Source organism: Mastacembelus armatus, chromosome 15 (genome assembly GCF_900324485.2).
Source record: "Mastacembelus armatus chromosome 15, fMasArm1.2, whole genome shotgun sequence".
Taxonomy (NCBI): Eukaryota; Metazoa; Chordata; class Actinopteri; order Synbranchiformes; family Mastacembelidae; genus Mastacembelus; species Mastacembelus armatus.
This window is the reverse complement of record NC_046647.1, coordinates 17,429,314-17,454,237: the sequence shown is the minus strand read 5'-3', so window position 1 is coordinate 17,454,237 and position 24,924 is coordinate 17,429,314. Positions and strand designations below refer to the sequence as shown.

The 24,924-nt window shown below is 42.1% G+C and overlaps 1 protein-coding gene across 2 annotated transcripts; it reads right to left on the bottom strand.

Annotated features, from left to right (window-relative positions):
- Nucleotides 1–2,947: 2,947 nt before the first annotated feature.
- LOC113132168 (semaphorin-4G-like) lies at nucleotides 2,948–24,201 on the bottom strand. Of its 2 annotated transcripts, XM_026310094.1 has the most exons (16): nucleotides 24,067–24,201; nucleotides 19,626–19,927; nucleotides 15,543–15,691; nucleotides 13,970–14,032; nucleotides 13,749–13,847; nucleotides 13,560–13,653; nucleotides 13,365–13,478; nucleotides 12,643–12,797; nucleotides 11,522–11,697; nucleotides 10,614–10,758; nucleotides 9,729–9,951; nucleotides 8,845–8,960; nucleotides 8,603–8,757; nucleotides 8,113–8,171; nucleotides 5,167–7,632; nucleotides 2,948–3,978 (listed from the first exon to the last, which is right to left on the bottom strand). In XM_026310094.1, the coding sequence occupies exons 2-15, from the start codon at nucleotides 19,801–19,803 to the stop codon at nucleotides 6,623–6,625; spliced, it is 2,736 nt and encodes a 911-aa protein (XP_026165879.1). In that variant the 5' UTR covers nucleotides 19,804–19,927; nucleotides 24,067–24,201; the 3' UTR covers nucleotides 2,948–3,978; nucleotides 5,167–6,622. The 2 variants fall into 2 exon arrangements, with proteins under 2 accessions (XP_026165879.1, XP_033181461.1); XM_033325570.1 differs by lacking the exon at nucleotides 19,626–19,927 and having other exon boundaries at nucleotides 24,067–24,115.
- Between the last annotated feature and the right edge of the window lie 723 nt (nucleotides 24,202–24,924).

The window sequence follows — 24,924 nt, the reverse complement described above, 5'->3', positions numbered from 1 at the left end:
GCGTTCAGCTTAGAATTAAGGTCAAGGTTAAGGTTAGGGTTAGGCATTTAGTAGTAATGGTGACTGTGATAGTGGCGTGACAGTGGATCATCCAGGTGACGTGTCACTAGAACACAGTCACCTGGGTGTGTATGTTCCCCTCCAGCCGGCTAAAAATCTGATGTCCTTTTTCCTTTACTTCCTCCACTCCTGCTGCATAAACAGAAAACCACAGGGCATCTTTTAATGCACTTGTTTTAAAAAAGCTGCCTTTGTATTGATTTTATTGGCTGCTCTCTGGAAAAAGTCACATAAAATTGGCTGCTGCTTGACTACAACAAAAGTCAAAAGTGGTTTATCCAGGTGTACATTACAATATGCCCAATAAGCCATAAAGACCATATTGCTAATTCAGAAATTATTTTCATTTTTGTGAACCCAGCTTTTCAAAGGAGCTTCCCAAACACCACTCACAGGTTTATCTGGTTTATCTGTAGATGTGAGTCTGAGTCTGACAGGGCTTATCTGAAGAAGCTGTGACAGACAGTGTCGATCGGGCTGAATGGAGGAAGCAGATAGAAGGTTGATTGATGTAGGAGTGTGGAGTGTGTGACAGCGGATACGTGTGGCTTTTCTGCTGTCAAACCGGTCCGGGAGGAGTCTAAGGAGATGTTTGTTTGCATGAACCAGCAACAGTATCTGTTTGTTTTTGAGAAGAAAAGTGCAGTGTGATACACTTCTCTTTGTCAGCTTAAGAGACAGGCTTCTGTCAGCAGCATCGCACATTATTATGAGCCAGTTTACATGGATGATTGTTGGCTGCATACAGATGTAACATTATAGTCTGAATGCCATCAGTGTCTTCGGACTGAATGGATACATTTGGATTTTTCTTCTGTGTATCCATTTTTCAGATGTGAGACCACAGTGAAGGACTTGAAAACAACTCTGTCACGCTTGTCCCAGCAGCTTTAGCTGTACTGTACTTCACTGAGACTCCAGATCCTCCTAATTCAGCCTGACTGTCAAAACTCTAATACCACATCTCTGTCTGTCTGACATTTCCAGCATCATATGGGCAGCAAAGATTGAAACACTGAACGGACAGTCTGGGAATGTGAGCTATAGGGAATGGTTGATAGGTTAATGGGAAAGAAATGAAGGGAACATTACATCAGAAGAAAGCTCAGTATGTTTAATTCCATTGATAAATTGTATCTGCATGACAAAGAGGTGAGCCACTACACTGTCTTTGCTTTTTGTTCTTCTACATATAGAATTAGCTGCTTGTGTGGCTGTGATTTAATATGTGCAGTTTTATGCACGGTTTCATTCTTGTTTATTAAACGCTCTCCAACAATCCCAAAATCACTGCTTCTCACATCTGCATCAAAATTAAGAACAGCGAATAAAGGAGACAAAGAAGACCAGAGATGAAAGAGCCAACAGGAGCAGAAAGAAGAGGCGGAAACTATCAAGTACACTGCTATAATTCCTGCACCTCCTTTTTCTACTCTGTCTCACTGAAGGTTACCTTGATATGATTGATGTCTGCGAGCTAAAATCTATTTTTTATCCTCATCTGTCACTGACAGCCCTTTCATCTGTCTCTCTGGGGATGATCTTTATCAAATATCTACACCCTGGATTCACAAGGAAGAATGAAGATCTGATGAAATCATTTTTATCTGAGATTTAAATCCTGTCCAAGAATAGAGCAGATGTTTTAATCTGAGTTTAGGGTACCTGAGCTGGCATTCAGATCATATATATATGTCAGTGTAGCTGACATATATATGAACTCTTATCAAGACCCATGTAAATTTCGTAGGATTCATCCACTGGGATTCATGAACATGTGGTCAACATGTTGTTCTAATCCATATATTAGATGCTGAGAAATTTGAATCCAGACCAAAGTGGTGGAACACAATTGTGTGGCTCAAAAACAAACTTTAGAGAATAAAATGAATAGAATTTTTTGAAGCACAGATCTGTTTTTTTCTTGCCTAGTTTAAATCATCTCATGAGCCTTGAGATTTTTAGCTTGCGACCCCTCACAGGAGCCCTGACGTACATGTTGAGACCTCCTGCGCCAGAATATACACCTCGTCTGTGTACTTACAGTCCACAACAACATTCAACTTACACTGCCACTGTTTTTATCACGTCAGTTTCCATAACATACAATAAGACAATATTTTTGTCATGCCATAAATCTTATCATAGCAGTAGTGTTTTCTTTAAAATGTGCATTTTAAGTGAATGACATGATGATATACCAGTCTGCCACTCAAGAAGGCAGAACAAGCTCTTCCTGTTGACCCTGATTAAACTGAGGGAGAATTACGTAAATAACACAACAGCCATGACAGCAAGTTAATCACATATCAATCTGTACTCACAGCAGGTGCCAGGTACTTTTACAAATCACCCTTTGGCTGTGTTTGTCTGCGTGTGCATAACAATGCTGTCCTATTTATGGGCGTTCTGTCGTGCTGCCGGCAATATATCATAACAACCGAGTTATTGTCTGAAATCTGGGTGTTGCCTGCTCACCCAGGAACATGTGAAAAGGTCACATGGGTGATGGAAAAATCTGTGGGTGTAGTATATCGACTGTGGCATTTCTGAAAGATAAGTTCAAAAGGTTCAGATTAAAAATTGATGTTTTATTTTTTTGTTTTTTTAACGTTGCATTGATTGAGGTAACAATTCTTCTAGTCTGCATGTTTGGGTTTTCTCAACACACAGCACTGTCTTGTTGGATGTGAACCAGTCCTGGGTTAATCAACCTCCCAGCAATATTTTCCGTACCAGTCTGTGCCGTTCTGCAGGAACTCGGGCCTGCGTCCAGCAACAAGGCAGCCACCTTTTCTTTTTTCTTTTTTTTTTTTTTTTTTTTTGAGCACTTGGCATTATTAATCGCCTGACACAATTCGTCCATCCTCTGATAACACACCATGGCTGTGCTCCAATAATTTGACATGGGCGAAGATTTATTTCATCTTTGCAAAAAAGGTGAAGTTGTGTAAATATACACAAGCAATGATGAGGAAAGCGACGGACAGAGTACAAAGTTTTATTACGGCTGAAATGTGATGGAGCACACTGCCCTGTTATACTTTGTGTTACCTTAGTAAAAACAATCTGATTTGCTGTGTACAAGCATGGCATAACATGCAGATAGATAAAAAAACGAATATAGAGACGCAGTGACAGGTACCCTAAATGCATCATAGTGAATAGGTAAACTGCTGTGTTTTTCCTCTCATTAGTAGGTTATTGATATTAAATTCAGTGGTGCTGGAACATGCTTTTGACTACCGTGCTTCTACTAACACATTCTGTGCAATACAGGCAAATTGTGACTCCCACCCCACCCCTCCTCCACCCCATGTGTCAAGAGGGTGTCTCACAAATAGCAATTCAACAGCCACACTGACTATAACCTCCAAAACACAATTAACAAAGAGACAAAATAAGTATACCTCTTTTTTTCCCACTGGTTTTGCAATTAACTAGGCTCAGAAAGAAGTTTTTAAACATCAACCATGGCATTTTTCATTAATATTGTTGGTTTCTTAAATTAAAAAACAACAGCAGGGTTGAAACACAATTCATGCAGCTAGTGTGAGAAAAAGGTCATCATACATCAGGTTTGGTCTAACAACTTTGGATCAAACAGAGGCAAGGACACACACAAAGAGCTTCTGTCTGAAGAAAAAATGCTGCATGGTAAGATACTGCAGCAACAGTTTTCATTGCAGCTGTGGGGAAGCAGAGCTGTGCTCTAGGTGCAGAGACTTTCATGCTGTAGCCCTTATCCAGCCTCTATTTCTCCTCTGGCTTCGCTGTCAACTAATGATGGTGAATTTCATTTCACTGCTCATTAAAGGAACATCGCTGCAGCCGGTCCTGCCATCTGACGCTGGTTGGCAGATAGTATCCCCGAGAATGAAATTAAGAGATATTCAGACTGACCTGTGCTCATCAGACCTGCAAACGAGAGAGAGAGAGGGAGAGTAAAAATATTCAGGCAATAATGGCAGCCATGTATCTCCACTTCAGCACTGTTGTTTTAAAAGCAGCATCAGAGCTGACTCTATGTAGTCTGGGCTGGACTGGACTGAAAAAGCTGGAAGTATTTACATACCAGCAACACTGATGTGCTTTTGGCAAATGAACCCCCTGATGTGCTCATTGTCTAGTGGTTTGTAATGAGGTCAGAGGGCTTTTAAAGTGTGAAGTGTGCATCTACATCGTTTTCTTTTCATGTCTTTGATCAACGCCACCCACTGGAAGGCTTGGCTCTTTGAGCGTCGTGCTTTGCAGCAGCACATACGCTGTCTCCCACTGTGTCACCACAGACCAGCAGTACGCGCACATAAGCATATGGCATGAACTTGAGTCGCGTTTGCATTTTAATTTCTTAATGTGCAATAATAAAATATAAAACCCCACCCTGTGTCTGAGGGTGTGATAATTGGAAGTTTAAGAATGTTATGGAGTGTAAATGTCTGGGGAGATCTCCGGGAAAACTCACTCTGTGGCTTCTCTCCTTTCGACAATAAGGTCAGACTTGTCAAAAGACAAGTGTTTAATTAAAGCTGCTCTCTGACAGAAGAACAGTGAGATGCAGAATGAGTACGTTGATAAGGGAAATGAAACAGATGGTGTGTTAGGCTGAGAGACATAATGGCCATGTACAGATAAAACTGTGATGCAAGTAAAGTAAAACAAATTCTGGATGTAGTTCGAGCACCATGTCAAAAACCAATCTGACAGCCTGATATTGCCAAGCACCAAGCTCCTCCATCACTCAGATTTCTAGAAATTAAGCCTTGTTTGTTTTAATGTCTTCTTCTTGTTTGGGTTCCTCTCACAAATGATTTAGGCTCTCGGACTGTTGATTTGTGTGATGCCATATACTGAATAAGACTACTTAAGATACTGACATTTGTGCATCTTTTAAACTTACAGAAATTAATAACAACCCAATATTCCAAACATATTTAAGTCCAGTAAACTGTGGGATAACACTGTGCTCCCAGTGATCTGTACACCGATCTTTAAAACACTGGCACACTGACCGTGCACTCTAACTCCATGATCTATTCCTTTAAGTGCTTGTTTGGCAAAGTGCCTGTGTATGAGATGAGTCAGTAAGATAGAAAAACTATCTACCTCGAATGCTTTTGGCTGTACCCCAGTCTGTCGTTCTATGTTATGGTCTCTTGCAGGGTGTCACTCAGCGATGGATCCGAGCTCAGATGAGACACAGTCTGTGTTTTCCTTCTAATCCACTTGTTTCAAACAAAGTCCAAAAGATACAGCTGTGGCCTTCGCTGCTGAGAGAAGCGGTCAATCAAAAAGCTCCTCAGCACCGCTGCTACTTTGAAGGTTGTAGTGTCAAAATCCAAAATAGCATTCAGTACCTTTCCCAAAGTACTTTAAAACCAGCATTTAAAGTGCATTAAAACCAATAACACTGTCATATTTTCAGGTTGTGTACTAATGCTTGGTGAAATAATCACTATTTAATACTTCTTCAAGTATTAAGAATTTAATAACATTATTTTCTTTTTTATTAATTAATATTATGGGAAATAAATACATAATATGGACTCTATAATGGCAGTTACTGTTTAGCCACTTGGCAATTTTAGTAGCAGACATAACTTGAAACATAAAAACATCACTATGCAGTGGTTTATATATGACGAACTGTGAGTATTAGACAATTCTCATTTATTTTGGCAAATATTGTAATTATAATGAAAATTTTAACCATAAATTATGTAAACGCCAAGAAAATGTTAATTTTCCCAGTAGGTGTCTGATTTAATGAATTATTTTAATATTGTGATTCATTAATAAACTAATTAGTTTTATTATGTTGTTAATGATTAATTATCAAACAATGTCACAAGTTAAGAAATCTTCAATTTGGTTAATATAACAACTTCAAATGATAATTAATAGTCATATTAAATAATGATTAGTTCACCACTGTTATGTGATGGCTGATGTAAAGAAGTCCATGCCATCATGCGTTACTGTGTATTATTTAGTCAGTATTAAAAAAAACATTGCAAACCACCACGTCCATTCCCTCAATATTTAAAATGTGTGAATGTTTTAAAAATGCATAGGCCATCTGTATACTCGTCAGTGCAAACTAACTTTGTCTAGTTGCCCTCCAGCTTGAATTGAGCCAAATTTGGCCACTCCGCAGCAAAAATCTTCACATGACTCCTCATTGGAGTCTGTGTATCGCACTTCATGCTTTTGTGGATCAGAGACCTTTCTGCTGCTCAGCCCTTAATCTCAGATCAGACAAAGGGCTGACCACACATGATCTTCAGAGATGAGGTAGATTACACACAATTTCAGCTTATGTCCTTCACTGGTATTCCTCATTCTCATTTGTCATGTGTTGGGAAATTTGGCAATAAAGGTTGAGAAACAGATCAAGGTTCAAAAAGCAAGAGTAAGTCTCAATGTGGACTCCAAAGTAAAGAATGTAGATAAGACTCTCTCATTGCTTTAGTCCTTGATAATGAGTCATATGACAGGCACTTCAGCACCAGGTACAGTAAAAACACAGCAGTCCTCCCACCACAGGGGGAGCCTCATCTCTCTACACAGAGCTCTCATCCGGCCTGGGCAGCAGCTGAGTATGTTTCCTCTTCTCTAAGATCCTGTTGAGCTCCTCAGCAAAAGAGTAGCACAGCGGTGACGTGTTTTCAGAGTCGCTCTGCCTCAGTAGCATGTAGCTGTTACTGTTCATCCGTCTCAGGACGCTGGGCAGCGTGGCTGAGAGACCATTGGGGATGTCACATACTGAAGAGGGAAGTTGTACAGTGGGAGGAAGGGGAGGGGCTGGGGGAGGAGGCTCCTTATTTGGTGATGGGTGACCCTCACCAGGGACAATCTGGAGGAAGCCTCCATCCTGGATGTCGGCGTTATGTTGCTTTGAAACCCCGTTACAAATGCCGTTGCCATTACAGTTGCTTGAGATGGTCTTCAGTTCCATGTGTGAGGAGCTTCTGTGCTGTTTTCTGTTTCTGCTGTGCCTCTTATTGTTTGGGTAGGCAGCAGCCGCAGTGCGTAGCGAGTACTTGCCTCTGTTGCCCACTCGCAGGCAGAATCCCACATAGACAAGGACCACAGTGAGAACCACACACAGACCTCCGAGGATGGTGATGAGGGACAGGTACATGGCCTGCATGTTCCTTGGGGAGAGCAGCTCTGAGTGAGGGAGGAGTGGGCCTGGATGTGGTGGCGGAGGCCTCTCAGAGGATGGATGCTCAGTGGATGCTTGGAGAGTGGCAGGGAAGTCGAAAAGGGTTTCAGTTATATCAACAGGTGGAGGAGGCGGCAGGTCCAAGCAGATGGTGATGTTGTAAGAAACTATGGCGACCTTGATATTGTTCTCAACGGAGTAGCAGCTGTACAGCCCACTCTGGTCCTGCCGGGCCTCGATGATCAGCAGGCCGTCTGTGCCGGTTCTGAAGCCAGAGTTGAGGCCGTAACCCTGCAGCTCGTGGCCACCCAGAGTCCAGATGGGGGTCGCTAAGTTGGAGCTGAGCTCACACTGCAGCAGCACATCATCACCCACCCGCACAGAGCGGTACCGGAGGGCAACGTCTGAAACACACACATTAACACAGTGAGAAAGGAAAACAGGAAAACTCACAAAACTCACAACTTAGTCTGTGTCTGGTTTTTAACACCTACTAAATTCATCAAAGGCTGTTCGAAGTTATTGGGTAATAAACTCCAATTACAAATATTTTAATTTTTGGCGTCATATCACTTTGAAGAGGGAGACAGGGCAAAAGTTGCTGCATCTTATCTGAAACTGAAGTGAGAGAATAAATTTGCCTGCTTTGAATATCAAACAGATTTGTCTCCAGAGATGGCAAAAATGTGATTAAAAAAGGGAGGAGAGGATTTTGCCAACACAGTGCACATAGTCAACTTTCAAACAGGCCTTCATGCCATCAGATGACAGCTATGCATTTCTCAACATTTTCTATTTTTAATCTCCCTTTTATCATGTACAATATAGAAGGGAAACTGTTTTTAAAGCGACAACAACCAGCAGCAGATGAGATTTCTTCATACCATCTTGTGTGTTCTCACATCCCCTGCTGCCATTCTGGATGTCCTGAATTAATGTGGATCTGTGGAGAGGGAGAAAACATAACAATAAACACATTAGTGCAACGAATAAACACTTATTCACTGTAACAAAAAATATGCAGTATTTTTGGTACATATTCTGAAATTTCTTTTTCTTGCTACACTATATTTCATAGTATTTAATGCCTCCATACATCTTTCAACAGGGTTAGCACGTCTGTCCAGATTAATCAGTACACTTCAGGTACACAGCTGCACGCTGTGTTTACACAGTCAACATTTCTGCCAGCATTGTGATTATGCAACATTTCCAGGAGCTGACACTTTGACAGGTCATAGTGATACTTGATGTTATTCCATTCAACACACACTAAAGGGCACCTGCAGCGCTATAATTACCTGATCGAATCACACACACACACACACACACACACACACACACACACACACACACACACTCATCAGCACCCACCTGTCTGTGTGTGTCATTATGTCCACGCACTGGGCTCCGTTCCAGGCACAGTGAGGGTCTCTGGCAAGGATACAGTCATAGCAGGAAGTGTATCTGCGGCAGTTTGAAAGCGACAGCTGCACCACACCTGATGGAGATCCCACGTACACGCTCATCTGGGGGAGGAGAGCAGATTTAGATACTGTAGGAGGCAGGTTACTCCTCAGATATTCATGTGTACATGTACTGCTCGAATACACTACCTGTTTTGCAGATATCAGTACACTGTTAACAGGCTGTGGTTCATCAAACAGTTGAAGCTCCTCAATAATGTGCAGCTGACCCTCAATCTCTACGGCTTTGTGTAACCAGCCTTCATCTGAGTGGCGCATACAAAATGGAGACGTTAGTTGCAAGATTCTTGATTGTGAATGGAAATGCAGGAATAACAGTTATTCAGAAAGGTTCAGACATTTAAGATGTGGACTTGTCTTACAAACAGAAATCCTGTTAGTACAAGAAAAAACAAAATCTTTGTTTTTGTTGTCTCATGCATTTTGTAAATTGCTGATGTTGTTACCACATTAATTAGTCTGACATTTTTTGAAACACATTTTTTTGTTTTCTGAATGAGAATAAATTCAGAAGAATTACACCACTCCGATACACAAAGCCACAGCCCGTAGATGGTTATGTTAGCTTAGACTGGAAATAGTTGGTCTGGTAATAAAATCTGTCAAAATTATGAGAAGTTAGAAGAAGCAATTTCTTGAAAAAGTGCAGTAACTACCTGGAGTCTTGCCGTCATGGTAACCAGGTAAACTGCATAGATTACTAGTTGCATGTACTTTTAGGTATATTTCTCATCTTCTGTAGTGGGCTACTAGTGTTTTCCACTCATTTCACTATGATATGAAAATGAGTACCACCAACTAATCAGTATCTCACTAGCACCAAATTGCTCCTAAACTTATTTTTAGCCTTGCACTCTAAAAATCACCTGTCATAAATTACAAAAATATACGTACCTCTGTTCTAGCACTTAAAGGCAGAATAATATCAAATGCAAACATAAAGTTACACTACTCAAATTATGCATGCATTGTTGAAATAACCATTTGCACAGCTGACATACATTCATACACACCTGTGCCCATATATAATATATGGTACATCTGCCCGTCTAAGCCTTGGCTCGTGTGTACGGCCATGTGTGTGTAGTCTGTGGTCTTCCTGAACAAAAGGGGGCGTTTGTCTGAAGGTTGGACCTGCTGGGACATCAGTGGATGCCTCCTGACAAAGTCCAGCACATCATCAGGTAGGGAGGTGGACACGTTTATGTCCCTGGCCCTCAGAGCGTTGGTTATACACTGCAGGAAAAGAAGCCACAGAGATGAGAGGAGGGATGATGAGAAATCAGAGATATTTTTGGCTCATGCGTAATAAAGGTCTCTGAATAGAGAGAGATAGTGTAAGGGAGAGAGGATGTCATGAGACTTAGTGGTCTGCAGGGAAAATTATGGGATCAAGAAGAAACGAGAGCCTGTGGAAGATTGCATCTGGGGAAAATGTGACTTTTCACTTAGACTACAATGAGCCTGTGTGCAGTCAGCTGCTGGCTTGTGCTGACATGCGGGAGACTCAGCTCTCTCTACACCTGACTAAGGAAACTACTTTCCTTCTCTCTTTGTCCTTTTCAAGTGACTTCATCTAACTCTGCTAAGAGGCTTTCACGCCTCCAAATTAAAGCACTTGACCAGTTCTCTTTTCGGCTTAATAGCAAAGTTAAAATTAAGTCCCACAAAGTCTTGAAGCGACACTACAGTGGATGATGTCTGCTCATGCTAACGATGCCACAGCCATGGATGCGGCACTAAGCCACTGCCGCCAAAGCTGTGGATTTCAGGGACATAAGCTGGTTGTGTTTTGAGTCTCATCCTCATCCTCCTCTCATCATTTTCCCTCCCTCTTAATGTTTACGAGACTCAGTGAGGAGTAGTGAGCATGTGGATGTGTGTGCCTGTGTGTTTACCGTTCCAGGTCGGGGGTCGGGGATCTTTCCAGTGTACTCCTTCCACTTAAAGCCAGAGTTCTGGTTCTCCATGTAAGGTCCTTGAAAGGCCTTTTGGACTTCGGACAGAGAGAACCGACACACCGCAGATGCCTTCACGTTTTTCCTAACGATGACATCACACGAACAGAGTGAGGAAGACCAGAGCAGAGGCCGTGAACAATAACAGCAGTAAACCCAGTGTTGCCATAGAGACAGCAGTAGAAGTACAGTAGATCAGTGGCTCACCTACATGTAGGTGGAACAATACAAAGACACAAATTAGGAGGAAGGCACAGCAGAGGAGGGAGTGGACCAGCGCTGACAGGAATAGTATGAAACAGATTAGAAGTCATGCATCACTGGGAAGAGTAGGAGGGAAGGACAGAACTAAAAAATGGTTTCAGAGATGTTTAGTAAGAGATTAAGGTAAAGAAGGAACAGCCACAACTGACTTTCATTAAAACAACACAAGTTTGATTGACCCGGTCATAAACAGAAACGCCAGTTGCCCTTCTGTTGTATTTCTAACAAAGTACCTGCTCAATAATTAAACCACACTGTCTGTTAGTGCAGTATCCACATGCATCAGATTAACCATGACTGAAGTCTTGAGTAGAATATCTTTAATTTCTTCATCCATCTACATTAACAGCTTTAGTATTCGCTCCTCAGGCAGCTGTAAAACTCCACCCAGCTTCTTCACAACGTTTCTTCAGAAAAGTTCTCCTCTCCGTCTCGCCCCTCTCTTTCATCTCGTCCCTTCCTGTCTACTTCGTGTGTCTCGATGTATCGATTCCTGCCTTTCATCTTTGTCTCGCTCATTTGCATTTGCATCCTCAAAGCCCCAGTCAGTCTGAGATCTCAACAAGACACAAGTTCCCACTCACCACTCCAGGCCAAAGATGCCATAGAAGAGCGTGTCCTGTGGTGTGTGGCCAGGCATGACGAACACGCTGCGCAGCATGTTGAAGTGGAAGTCGTACTCTGGCAGAGAGCACAAAAGCCTGGCCTTTAGGAAGGATGTCCACCGTTTCTGGAGAGTTAAACGGCCTCCCCGGTCACCCTGAGGTAGGACAGGTGGAGGAGAGCAGAGTTTATGTGAGGTACAGGCCTGGAGAAAAGCGGCACACATGAGGCGCTGAACCTCCTGAAGAGCACGACAGATGGTAAGAGAGTAATAATAATACATTCAAAAACTTAATGGGTAAGAGTCCCCAGGTTTCTGCATGACTGTGTGCTTGTCACCAGTAGTTGTCCTGAGGACTTAGATACTTACTGGATATGAAAGTAACACACACACACGCACGCACGCACGCACACACGCACGCACGCACGCACACACACACACACACACGCACACACACACACACACGCACACACACACACACACACACACACACACAGCTGTTGAAGATGCATCTCAACACCCATTCTTGATCCAAAAAAAACATTTCACAATGGAAAAGCTTCACTCAAGGCCGTGATTCTTTAACTTATAAATGTATTCAGCCAGTGGCAAATTGCAAATGTCACACATGCTGCCACAAGATATTTCTATTACAATGAAAAAACAAATATGCTGCCAAACCTTCAAGAGATAAGTTTGAGCTGACTACATTTTAAGGTGCCATTGGAGAAAACAACAAGATTATTGCACTGAGCTGTTGGCTCGCTCTTCTTAACTCCTTCCTGGGCAGCAAGAAATTTAATTTATTCACATTTTAGGCAGCAGAGGATGCTAAACAGTCTATTTCCCCACTGCAGTCATCCATCTCTCTCCTTCCAAGCCACACTGAAGCCCATACATCAGCTGCACAGTCTGTTCCTTTAATCACACTTGTTCCTTGTAACAAATTCATTCCCCATCTAGCCCATCATCTGTTACAGTTTCCCCCCACTCCACCCCCCTCCCGATCATCATCAGCAGACAGTTTTCACTTAAGCCTGATGCAAAACTTCACTCCCAGCTGCAAAATATCTCCTGCTTCTTCTTCTAATCTGCTCTCACCTTACAAACCCGAGCCACTCGTGTCACCCTGCTGTGGCTGTAGGATGTCGTCTGCTCCTGGCTCTTCTCAGTGAAGAAAAAATAGATCTTATCATCATCACCAGTGCTGCTGCCCAAACTCTCCCTCACAAGTGCTGATCCCACAAAATCTGCCTCTGCATGGAGGAGACAGAGATACATTTAGTCATACAGGGTTCTTTTTCTCTTGAGAAATCAATCATCTTAGTTAGGGTTAGATAAAAAAACCTTTATTCTTAGGGGATCAAGAATATCAGTACCAGATTTCATGACAAACCAAATATATGTCAAGATATTTTACTCAAACCCAGAAAATGTTAACCTGATGGTGGTACCAGAGGATCATTAGAATAATGGTTTGTTAGGGAACAACAAACATCTTTCCAAACCGTCATGGAAATCCCTGCAGGAGTTGTTAAGAGTGTTTTATTGTCTGAAACAAAGTGTGGACTAACAGATTGAGACTAACAGGGTAAGTTGTAATGCCTTGAGCGGAACAATGTAAAGAAAGCAAATGAATGCATTATTGATCCACTGAAGCCGATAGAGAAATAGTTGCTGAGGCTACTTCAGCAGACTAGATGACAGAGTATGGAGGCTTAACCTGGTGTTAACCGGTTGATGGATGGATGCTCTGACCACCCGGACCACCCTGCCATCCAAACATGTTAATGAGGTTTTATCATTCCAGGAGATTAACTCACCGTTTAACCAGCGTGTGGGGGCATCTTCTGTCTTCAGTGTGGGAGACGGTGAGTTGCGGCGGATATCTGGAAAGCTCCTAAACTCAAACTGGGAAGCTGTATACATCTCCTGGTCTGGAGGAAAAAAAGTATATCAGGTCATTTAATTGGTGAATGAAGCTCCGGAAGTGACCACCAACTGCCAAAGGGCCTTACCTATGATGAGGGCAGTGTACCCTGTTGTTGGTCCATAAGGACATTTGTCTCTGCCTTCTTCTGGCTGAGAGGACATCACAAACGTCTTCTCATTCTGTACGGGGGGAAAACATTTGGGTGAAGACGAAGACATTTAGTTACCTTGCATTGCTATGAGACGAAATTCAATATTAATTGAATTGAACATACTATATATGCACAGAGTGGTCTGAAGGCATGAGTCCCACACATGTAGAGATGTGTCGAGTTGAACCTCTGGAGGAAGCGGATGTGATTAAAACACTCCGTCTGGAAGAGGAAGAGAAAAAAATAAATCACAGCAAAGTTACAAATATTAATACACTGGAGAGAACCAAACACAAAACCATGAAACCAAATGACTGAGGGAGAAAGAAACATTTAATGCCTACCTTATTGTCTTTTCCCTTGAGCAGACACTGACGTTTTTGCTCGGGGGATGCCTCCCACTCGATCTATAACACACCACAGAACATACACTAAGACAGAAGGAGACCACAAACAGCTCCATTGTTCTTTTTTAATCAATGCATAAATATCAGCAAAAATACCAGATGTGACAACAGATAGATGAAGAACAATAGATTTTTGCTGCTATACTTGATATATTAGGAATTTTACCTACACAGAAGTTGATTTTACTATATTGTTAAATAGCAGCTGCTCTTATGTAACAAAGAAAGAAAGTTGACTTAACAGGTTTAGATTCAGATGGAGGAGAGGTTGTGAGGGAATACTACATACACACACATACTATACACACAAAAACAAAGTCAAAGTAATTATACCCTATGACAGACACCACTGCTCAATTAACATAATTAGCAGAGCAGCCTAATGTCAAACTGTCACCAGATAAGTAACACCCCAGCAAGGCAGTGGGACAGAGGGAGGTTTTCAGCTTCTGTGAGTAGTTAAAGAGACAGTGAACTTGATAACATTATTGTGCAACATGCAAAGGTTTGAGGGCAAGAGTTAATGACAGCCACATTGCTGAAACAGAAATAGACAATGTTGAAGACATCATTTAAAAGTTATAATCCTTAAGATTTCTAGTTCTAGTTGACACCTGAAGAACTGGTGAGAATATCTAACCAGTTCTCTTTGAAAAGACACATTTATCAAGAATTGTAGGCAGAAAATACACTTTCTACAGCTGCCATTTGTAATTCGCTGTGGATATACTGTATTGTTACTGAAGTAAATACAAGTTCTATTCTGGATTATGTCATTACTTGACTTATGCACATGCACATGTTGTTTCCTGTGAATGCATTGTCCATATTTGTGCCATCTGGAATCTCGTAGTTAACCAGGACTGGTGGCAGATGATGCACTGATGATACAAAATACTATATAGATAGATGACTAATGGAGGGCAGATGCTTTTAACAGTATCAAACACTTGGTGTGGATTGTAGCTTAAATGTTTAGAACAGAAAATGGGTGAGATCATAATTACACATCAAGCAATATATTAACCTGCAGTGTTAGCTATAATGGAGTCAATCCCAGCTGAGACTGGGAAAGAGTCAGGGCCCACCCCGGACAGATCACCAGTCCATCACAGGACCAACACAAACACCCACATTTCACAGGCAATTTATAGTCACCAGTTAACCCCAAACTGCATGTCTTTGAGCTGTGGGAGGAAGCTGAAGTACCTGGGAAAAAAACCCACGCAGGCACCAGGAGAACATGCAAACTCCACACTGGAAAGACCCCAGGGTCAAATGGGTTTCAAATACAATTCTTATTAATATTGTAAGTTTATGCACCAAGAATCTCCTGTGCCAAACGCACAAGGGGCAATGGTGGGAATAAATACTTTTGTCTCAAAATAAAATACTGCTGCCTCAAAAAGTTCCTGCAATGTACAATGCAAATGAAGGTGTGGCACAGATGAAGATATGTCAGTTGAGGAAAAACCACATGCAGCAGCAGCCGAGGAACAAAGAGACTCACAGTGAGAGCAGAGCTCGCTGAGATATCAGAGGCATTGAGAGCAAATACAGCCCCACGGGCCCCGACATAGAGGCGCTCGCTGTCAGCCTCCAGTAACATGGTGTTGTAGTTGACTGCAGAGGACTGGAAACGCCTGCAGCCCTGGAGACCTGAGGATAGAGAGGAGAAGAAAGAGAGGAGAGGACTGGTTGTTAATAAAGGTCACCTTTTTTAGCCCCCTCATTGTTTTTTGATTTGATGATTTATGAAAAACCTCTTGTAATGTCCTTTAAAATACATCACGACAGTGGCATAAAAGCAGGTTAACTCCTTTGCTATTGTAATGTAATTCAGCTGGTGTTATCAGTAGCAGTGGAAATAGCTTGACTGTAACATATGTGACTACGAACATTAAAAACCTGAACATGTATCAACAGAAACACTGTTCACTGCTATTTCCACATCCTCTTTTCACATTCATATTTGCTCAAACAGTCCAGGAGAATTGTTTATCCTCTGTAGTACCACCGACTGTGGCTGACCGACTGATTATGGTATTGTATACATGCAAATACATACAGATTCTATTGCCATCTGGATTTTTAAGTGATAATTTGAACAAGAAATAATGAAGAAAAACAAAAACATGCTGCTGAATGTACCTACACTAGCACATCTGGCTCAATACCTTTGAAAAGCTCCCTAAAGTGCACACAGTTATTACCATCACTGAGGCATATTAAAAGCAGAAAAGAGATGGTTTTTTCAATCAAACCTGACAGTATGTGAATAAAGGGAGAAATGGAAATTCTATTCATCATCTGTGACTGTTGAGCATCTGCGCAATATTAAGACGAATCTCTTGCTCTTTGATTCTTAAGTCCTCACTTTCAAAACTGAGATTATTTTTAGGTTGATTCAACTCTACTGTACTGTAGCTGTACAGAAGATCTCTGTCTTCACAGCTCCTTCTGTGCTGTCAAAAATAGAAATAGAAAAAATAGAAAAGAATACACAGTAAAAAGTGTGACATCAATAGCTGGGTTTTGACAGATGTATAGTTTTAGGAGACATTTCTTTTGTTACTATAAATCTACTGACTTGCCTTTGTTCATTTATAAGGCTGAAATTATCAATAATGAAATCTCGTTCTAATCAAGTCAAAACAGAAGAAAATCTGCTTAAAAGTCAGTTTCAGCAGCTTGAGGTTTTTCAGCTTTGTGTGTACGTTCCCCATATGGTTCTCCGGGCTATATTGGGATGCATCTGTTTGACAAGACAAGATACTGATGAGGTTCAGTCATACAAACACTCAGCAAAGAAACACACAGCTCGCACACACTCACAAAAAATGTCATAAGGTCTCTTGCTGCAGTCAGTCACAAAGACAGAGATGTCACAGTGTTATGTAAGCTCAAAACATATGACCTCCCAGGGCTCCATTTAGCTCGGTTAACTTGACACCACTGTCAACCCACACTCACATAAATACCAACAACCTTTAGCCATGTTTTAACTACAATAATGAGTCCACGAGACAACTGTGGTGTTGTGAGGAAACAGTACTGTTAAAAATAGCAGCAAAGTTGTAACTGAATGTCTGATTAAGTTATCTGACATGCGTGACGTTAAGCCGGTTTTACAATCAGCCTGGGTGGAGTTTTGACAGCAATTAAACCAGAGAAACTTGAAAGCAAGCCACACTCCATGTCTACTAATGATTATACTAGCTTTACAGTGCCAAAGACAAATGTGTCAGACTTCCTGCATCCTCAGCCAACCGACTTCCCCCTGAAGACTGCACGGTTATCAAGTAAGATGTCATTAAGATTCCTATCAGCCACTGCAAAACACAATCCACTCTGCTCACTTCAGCAGCAGCAGCAGTCAGTTCCCACTCCACACTGCTCCTGGGCGATCAGGTGTCTGCTTTTCTTCCCTCATTCTCAGCAGGAGGAAGAAGTGTATTACCTCTATGGGATTTTCAGAACAATAACTTCCTATGTGGTACGAGCCTTTCATTGTGGGTGAAGACAATGCATTATAACAGAGACGATGCCTCAAAGTTCCCTCGGTGTAATCTGAGAATGAGTACACTAAATACCCTCTGTGTGTGTGTGAGGGCCTGACAGCTGCAGCCAGGTAACTCAAAACAACGTTGCTGACGTTGCTGAGAGAGTAAAGCTGCAGAGCGGTAATTACTGACCTGTACTTACATACATCTCACAGCACATTTTAGTGTTAGTTTACAAGATAATGTCAGACGTATTCTGTATTCTATGAGGGGGGGGGGGGGGGGGGGGGGCTGTGAAAGAAGGTCAGAGGGACCTCAGCTGATCAGCACAGTACACACTGTTCAGGGACACACACACACACACAAAAAGATTCACATAAACACAATCACTCAGAGTCTACGTGTCAGACTGTGACGTGGCAGCATTTCATAGAAATTCCCAGTCACGTGACTGACCTGTTTACAGTTCAGCTATTCCAACATGTGAAAGGACCGACAGTTGGTACTGAATAAACAAAGTTGAATCCACTTTAATTGATGCCAAATGCAGGTTGCAATACGTGTGTTTTTCCCTCTGGCTTTGCAGCTTTCAGCCCTTCAGTTATGGAACTATCATCCTAATAACGCTTAATGACCCAAATCATTTCTGTAACCTTGTTTAAGGGGAAAAAAAGGTGGAAAGAGGAGAGAACCAAGGTATGAGAGTTTTTGCCTGTGCTTGCGTGCATGCATGTGTGATTCCACTGCCCTGCACACATTTGGAGGCTTTGCCTTTAGGTTGCTAAGAAACACAGAGATTAAAGGGATTAGTGGTAAGTTTGCACTTCGACGTCTTCTCATCAGGAGGAGGGAAGCTCAAGTAACAAAGACAAGACGTAAAAGAGAAGAGAAGGGAATTAAAAAAAGGGAAGTGCAGCTGTGAGAAGTAAAAAAACTAATGAAGCATAAATGGAGTAACAGATGGAAATGAAGTGCAAAGGAAGGAAGAAGGATGAGAGAGGTGGGAGAGTGGAAGAGAGAGTCACAGGGCAGCAGACAGGTTCATCAGCTGTGTACCTGCGGGCAGGCTTGACCACCAACTGATGATTTACAGGAGCCGAGATAAAAGTATCAACAGAGGTTCATAGCAAGGAGAGTACGAGTGAAACAAAGCAGGGCATTTAGTGTGAGAAAGACAACTGTTTGGAAAAGGAGAACCAGAGAGGAGGGATATTGTTCTACAGCACGAGAAAATCTTATAAGCAAATTCCTGCGAGTGAAAACGGAGACGTGAGAAAATTTCTTTCACACGTCGGTGTATCAACAAATAAAGTACAGGATCAGATAACAGTGCCGCTTAAAGGAGATACACACACTTGCCCACACATGCACAAAGAAAAACACTGTATACGACTGTCTTCTGCCATACTACAACAGTTGTCATGGTTACGGTGCTTCTCTGCTACCTACAGTGATGTCAGTCTCCCCGGACGCTCTTCAGGGATCCAAATGTGAGCACTTCACTGACATGCCTCTGTCTATGTGGCACCTCAGGCTACATGCCATGACTCACACAAGGCAAATGATTAATAATCACTGTCTCTTTTATAAAGTCATGTTTAACAGAAGGGGCAGGTGAGAAAAATGACTAGAGGCAAGTGAATGTATGTGAAAGTTGGTGTGCAACAGGACGCGGAAATTTAGAGGAGTGAAAGGAAAGTGAGGGGAAAAGAGAAAGCAACTGTGGCAGGAGATAATAAGATAGTGAGGGATCGAGGGCAGAGGAGAAATAAGGGAAAGTGTCGGTAAAGAAAAAGAGAAGACAGAAGCTGCAACACTGCAGATAAACACTGCAACACTGCAGAGAAAGCATGTAAAGAGTTTCTTTTCAAAAGGAGCATTTTTAAAAACTTTTTTTTTTTTACATTTTCCTTCAAATGAGCCTTGGTTTGAATATAAAACATACATTAAAATTAAAGATATGAGTCATCTTCAACTATTTTGCCATTTTTAAGACATCTCCTGCTTTGTTCCCCTTGACAAGAGGACATGTCACACATCAGAACCAGAACTTGGAACAAAACCCTCCATGTGTTTCTATGAATGCTTACCACTGCTCAACACCGTGATGCGTGGAGTCACATCCAGGTCCAGAGGGGTTCTGACCGGGTACGCGCACACACAGCAGCTCAGCAGCAAGAGCTGCAGCACCGAGGATCGGGCTCCTCGCATCCCCTCTCGGCGTCTCGCGGGACACACACACACTCTCGGTGCAATATGCATACACATGCAAAGGCACTCACACAGACATAGTCACACTACGACTAAGAAACACCGCTGCACACACCCACACGCTCGGGCGAACACTGGCAGGAAAGCAGGCAGCCTCTTTCACTGATAGCACTGACGAAACCTGAAAAAAAAAAGAAAACAAAGGCACAAAACCAAGTGTTAGCAGTCATGTCTATGACAGAAGAAACAGAAAATGCTGCATGTGTGGGCACTGTGACTGAACAGGTGACATCACAGAGAGTCAGAGCACAAGTTGAAAATGAGGGGAAGCCAGTGAAGTTCAGTGGCAAAGCCCAAACACATAAAAAAGGCTGATGTGGAGGATTTCACAAGGATGACGACAGAGATATGAAAGAGACACAAAGTGCATGCGCTTGATAAAATATCGGGTGCTTTTAGAAATCAATTGTGCTCTGTGACACCGGGCTGTCTCCAGTGTTGCAAGCTCTTGCGGTGTGTAGTGAGTGAGCTGCTTAGTCTAAACACATGAGTGAAAAGATCATTAACCAAACAATGACTATCAAACCGTGCTACGTGCTGATATCACAGGCAAACACTTGAGGATTAAACAGCAGTGTGGAGCAATCCAGATCGATAAGGTATCAAAACCAGATGAAGCACCTCAGAGGAGTCACATCCAGGAGGGGGAAATATGGAAAAACATGATCATCTCTGAACATCTCAGATGTGTGTGTGTGTTGGCATGTGAAAGCCAATGCTGTTCTGACAAAACAAGAGCCTCTTTAGGAGGGAGAGATGACAGTGTGTGTGTGTGTGTGTGTGTGTGTGTGTGTGTGTGTGTATCACATGAACCAGTGCACCCAATAACACTGACAGGCACTGGAGCATCCACATTACCCAGCTTTATTTGGGGCAATGGTGACATCTCTCTTTGTCTCTCTTTCTCTCTGTGCCTTTCAAACACACACACACACACACACACACACACACACACACACACACACACACACACACACACACACACACACACCACCTCTGTCTTTAAAATGCTTTCCCAGTTCCAAATGTAAACAGTCACACTCTTTTAGTGCTTTCCCTTAAACAAAGCAAGCCTCCAGCACCCTAAAGAGCTGAGCGTCCAGGGAGCCTGCTTGTTCCTTCTCATACTAGCACACACACACACACACACTAACGTAGATCTATTTACACACAGACACACACACTTGGATGCCAAACAGTAATAAATAAGCAAAAAAGTGAAACAATTAGCATAAGTGTACATATACATATCTTGATACATCAAACTGAACATTTATTCCTCTTTATTTTTAAGGCAAAGTCACAAAGTATCAGTCGATCAGTTAGAAAATGAATCCTATTGTAAGTGTTGTTCTAAATTTACATTTGGGTTGTGGATATTTGGTCAGAGAAAAGAAGGAATTTGCAAAAGGCAAAAACAGCTGTTTGGTAGTGATGCCTATTAAAATCATTATTATGGTGCCGCTAACTGTGAAGTCATGGATGTCAGGGACTTTTCCACAATACACTGGCAAGGAAGAGTCCTTTTAGAAACTATGACATAAAAGTAAAGTCTCCTAAACAGTCACAGTGATGGATAGATTTCTACTGGGCTTAGGGTGAAATTAAAACAAAATCGATCTAAATGCTCTGTGACTTGTAGAAAATGTGAATCAAAAACACCTTCCAGAGGGAGAGAAACATTTACACCTACTTGGTATGCTTAAAACCACACAGTGAAAACAAGGCTGCTTTAATGAGCCCCAAAAATGCAGCGTTTGGGGAAAATGCTACTTTTTACTATGGGTGTTAACAACCGCTCATAGGTTTCAACAGGTGAGTCTTTCTCCCAATATGACAAATGTACTTCAGGGACACCAATTATTTCAGTGATCCATTTTTTTTCTCTCCATGTGCTGCCTCTCCTGAGGCTTGTCAAACACTGAAAAGATGTGGCAATTGCCCTCCCAGCCTGTAAAAGGGTGACATCGGAGGTGCACTGAAGGGCTTTTATAAGTCATTTATCAGACTCATGCACACTAACCCACTCAGATGGGATGTCAGGGTGTAAGCCGTTTCAATCTGTCAGCCACACTGGTCTTGATGTGGTCCTATAGTCCTGTGGAAGAGGAGTCTTTTCAGGTGGAATATGATAAAAGTGAAACAAGGGAGAGAAATCAGCAAGGAGGTAGAATGCCATGGTAAAGTCCAGCAGAGCTGAGGGAAGATCCAGTAATTATGACATTCGAAGTTCTATGTCATGTAAAATCCTGGACTTGCTCTGAGAACTCAGGACATCCTGACTGCAGAAGTGTTCAATTGTTAATTGGCCACTGAGCGCACCACTTAAAACTTTAAGAGACTCTGCTTAAGAGAGATGTTGAAAATAAAATGAGGCAGACCCAGAGGAAATCAAAGTAACTCTACCCCTCACAACCTCACCTTTCTATTCCGTCTTCCCCCTGATCTCCCTGCCAGTTCCCGCTCCCGTGACATTCATTCATGAAATGGATTTTATCAGGCAATTACTCTATAAAGTAATATATATTAAGTATAAGCCTGTCTGAATACAAGAGTTCCAGTGACAGCTCTGTCAACAGACAATTGTCCCAAAGGACTCAAAACTGTTGTTACTCAGATTTGTTTGTGTGTGTGTGTGTGTGTGTGTGAGAACAAATGGAGAAAAAAGAGATTACAGTCAAAGCCATTGAGCTGTGCATCAACTGAGAAAACGACTGCTTCGAAATGCTTTTGTTTCCCAGACAGACAAAAGGAAGCCAACTGAACTGAACTCTATTTATTCTTAGTACTGCAGCATCATCTGTGTCTGCGCTCTTTAAACCGACAACACGACAGACAAAGCTGTGTATGGTCAGCACATTAGTCAAGTTATTTACCATCGTTTATAACAGAGCATAACACAAGCTCTCTCAGGCTTAGCAGCACTCCAAATGCATCACTGGGTCTTTAAGTCTACACTTGGTGCTTTCTGAGGAGACGTTTACATTCTCAAAACCATAGATCCAAACAAAATCCATTCAGGCTTGTATAAAATTGTTTTGTAACAACAAAACCTCCCAAGTTAGTTAAAATGTATTTACAGTAAATAACCCAAAATCCCAGTTGTGCATCAAAATGCTTCCTCTTCCAACACCATCTGTCAATATTCCGACCCTCAAAAAGGGGAAAAATTTGAAAACCATCAGGAACAGAAACAGAGGAACAGTAAAATGATACTGTATATGAACAATATAAAAAAAAAACTTTCTTTAGGTTTGCAGTGTAGGTGTAGTTGAAGAAATCAGTCCTGAGTGAAATCATGTTTTGTTTATTGATCTGACTTATTAAAAACCCTTCATGACAAGCTGCAGCAGGATACTGAGCTAATCAGAACTAAAAACATTGGTGAAGAAAAATAAAAAGCGTGGTTATAATCAATCGCAAACATCTGAGTTGAACAGAGTTGACCTGTCTCTTGAGGAATGGGATGGAATAGAAAACAGTGAGAAGACAACATCAATGTCTCCCACTCACTTTGCTTTAAATGCCCATAATTTTTAATATCTTCCTCATAGCATCCTGCTAAGTCAGGAAACTGCAAACAGGTAGAAAAGTAGGTTGAATGGATTTAGGCCTGTATGGGTTTGACTGGGAGTCTGATGATTAGATCACAGCTAAAGAGCAGGATGATGATCCACCTTCAACAGAGCAATCGCTCTTTAAGCACCTGGAACATCAGCACCGTGTGTCTGCAGCCATTTCACTCTAATCAGAGCCGCACAGCTGGCACCTTCTCATATGTTATCCATCTGCACTGAGAGGCTGCAGGTCTTCACTTCACATGTTGTGCAAGTGGTCCACGTCCCTGTCGAAACCTGACAGGACTGAACGTCGCCTCACTACCGCGGACCCCAGATGGGATATAACGCAGAAATGCAGTAAAGAGAGGCAGGACGCGCAGGTTTACGCACATTTATGGTGCCAATTCGTGCCACAGTCGGTGATATCTTAACACCTGCCTGAACTGGACTAATATGGAGGAGCAGGCACACAGCTCACAGGCAAACAACTCACAACGAGACGCACATATTGTCCAGGAGAATATTATTACACAAGAGAACTGACAAACCTGAACAGGACCATTGCATAACTGTATATCACCCGACGGCACTGAACTGTATCCTGACTATGACTGTTGGACCACAGGACAATGCGTATCAACATAAAGTCACTATTAGAAAGTCTTTTATTGCAACTCGTGTAATGTTCAACGTGTCTTACCTGAATCAAGTACAAATTCCTCGGAGAGAAGGATATACGCGTTTCCTTCAGCTGAAGATAATCCAACTGGACTTTAAACGCACTCGGTCACACACATACAAACACCCACAGGACCAATAGTGACTCGGAGCTCCTCTCCACACATTTGCCGTCACAGGTGACCCGCCCTCCCGACGCGCTCAATTCTGCGTCTTTGTGTCCGCCACACCAGGCTCCGGACCGGACAGCCCGCTGCCGTCACCACCGGCTCGTCGTTACTTGTTGATGACGCGGTCCCCGGTTCACTGTCACTCTTGTTTTCAGGTGTATGATCAGATCCAGGCCGCGCAGGGACAGTTCTGTGGAAAAGTGTAAAAAAGGTGCACATATGCAACCTGTCCGATTCCATGCGTCAGAGCGGCGCAACAGCGACACCTAGCGCCCACAGAGGGAATTACACACAAGCGGTCTAATAGTTTCATTTAATAACTTTTAAACTGAAAATAAGAGACATTTGTTTCAGACATTGCTTAAACAGATCAGTTCTATTGTACATATTCACCACTACACAAATGTTAGTACATGTGGTGGTTTATGCCGTGTTGTTCGGGTCTATACATTCATTTGATTAATCAAAAGATAGATTTGTATAAAAATGCTTCCACTTTCATTTTGTTTCAAGTAATTATCAGTCAGAAGTGGTGTTAATCCATCTCACCATAGGGCTGCTGCCAACAGTTACTTTCATTATTAATGTATGTGTGAAGATTTGTATTAATCACTAATAAAGACAAAAATACTTAAAACACAACTGAAAACATCCAGATGGAGGTTTTTTGTCTGCCCAAATGTTCGGTATAGAAAACTATGAAAACAAGC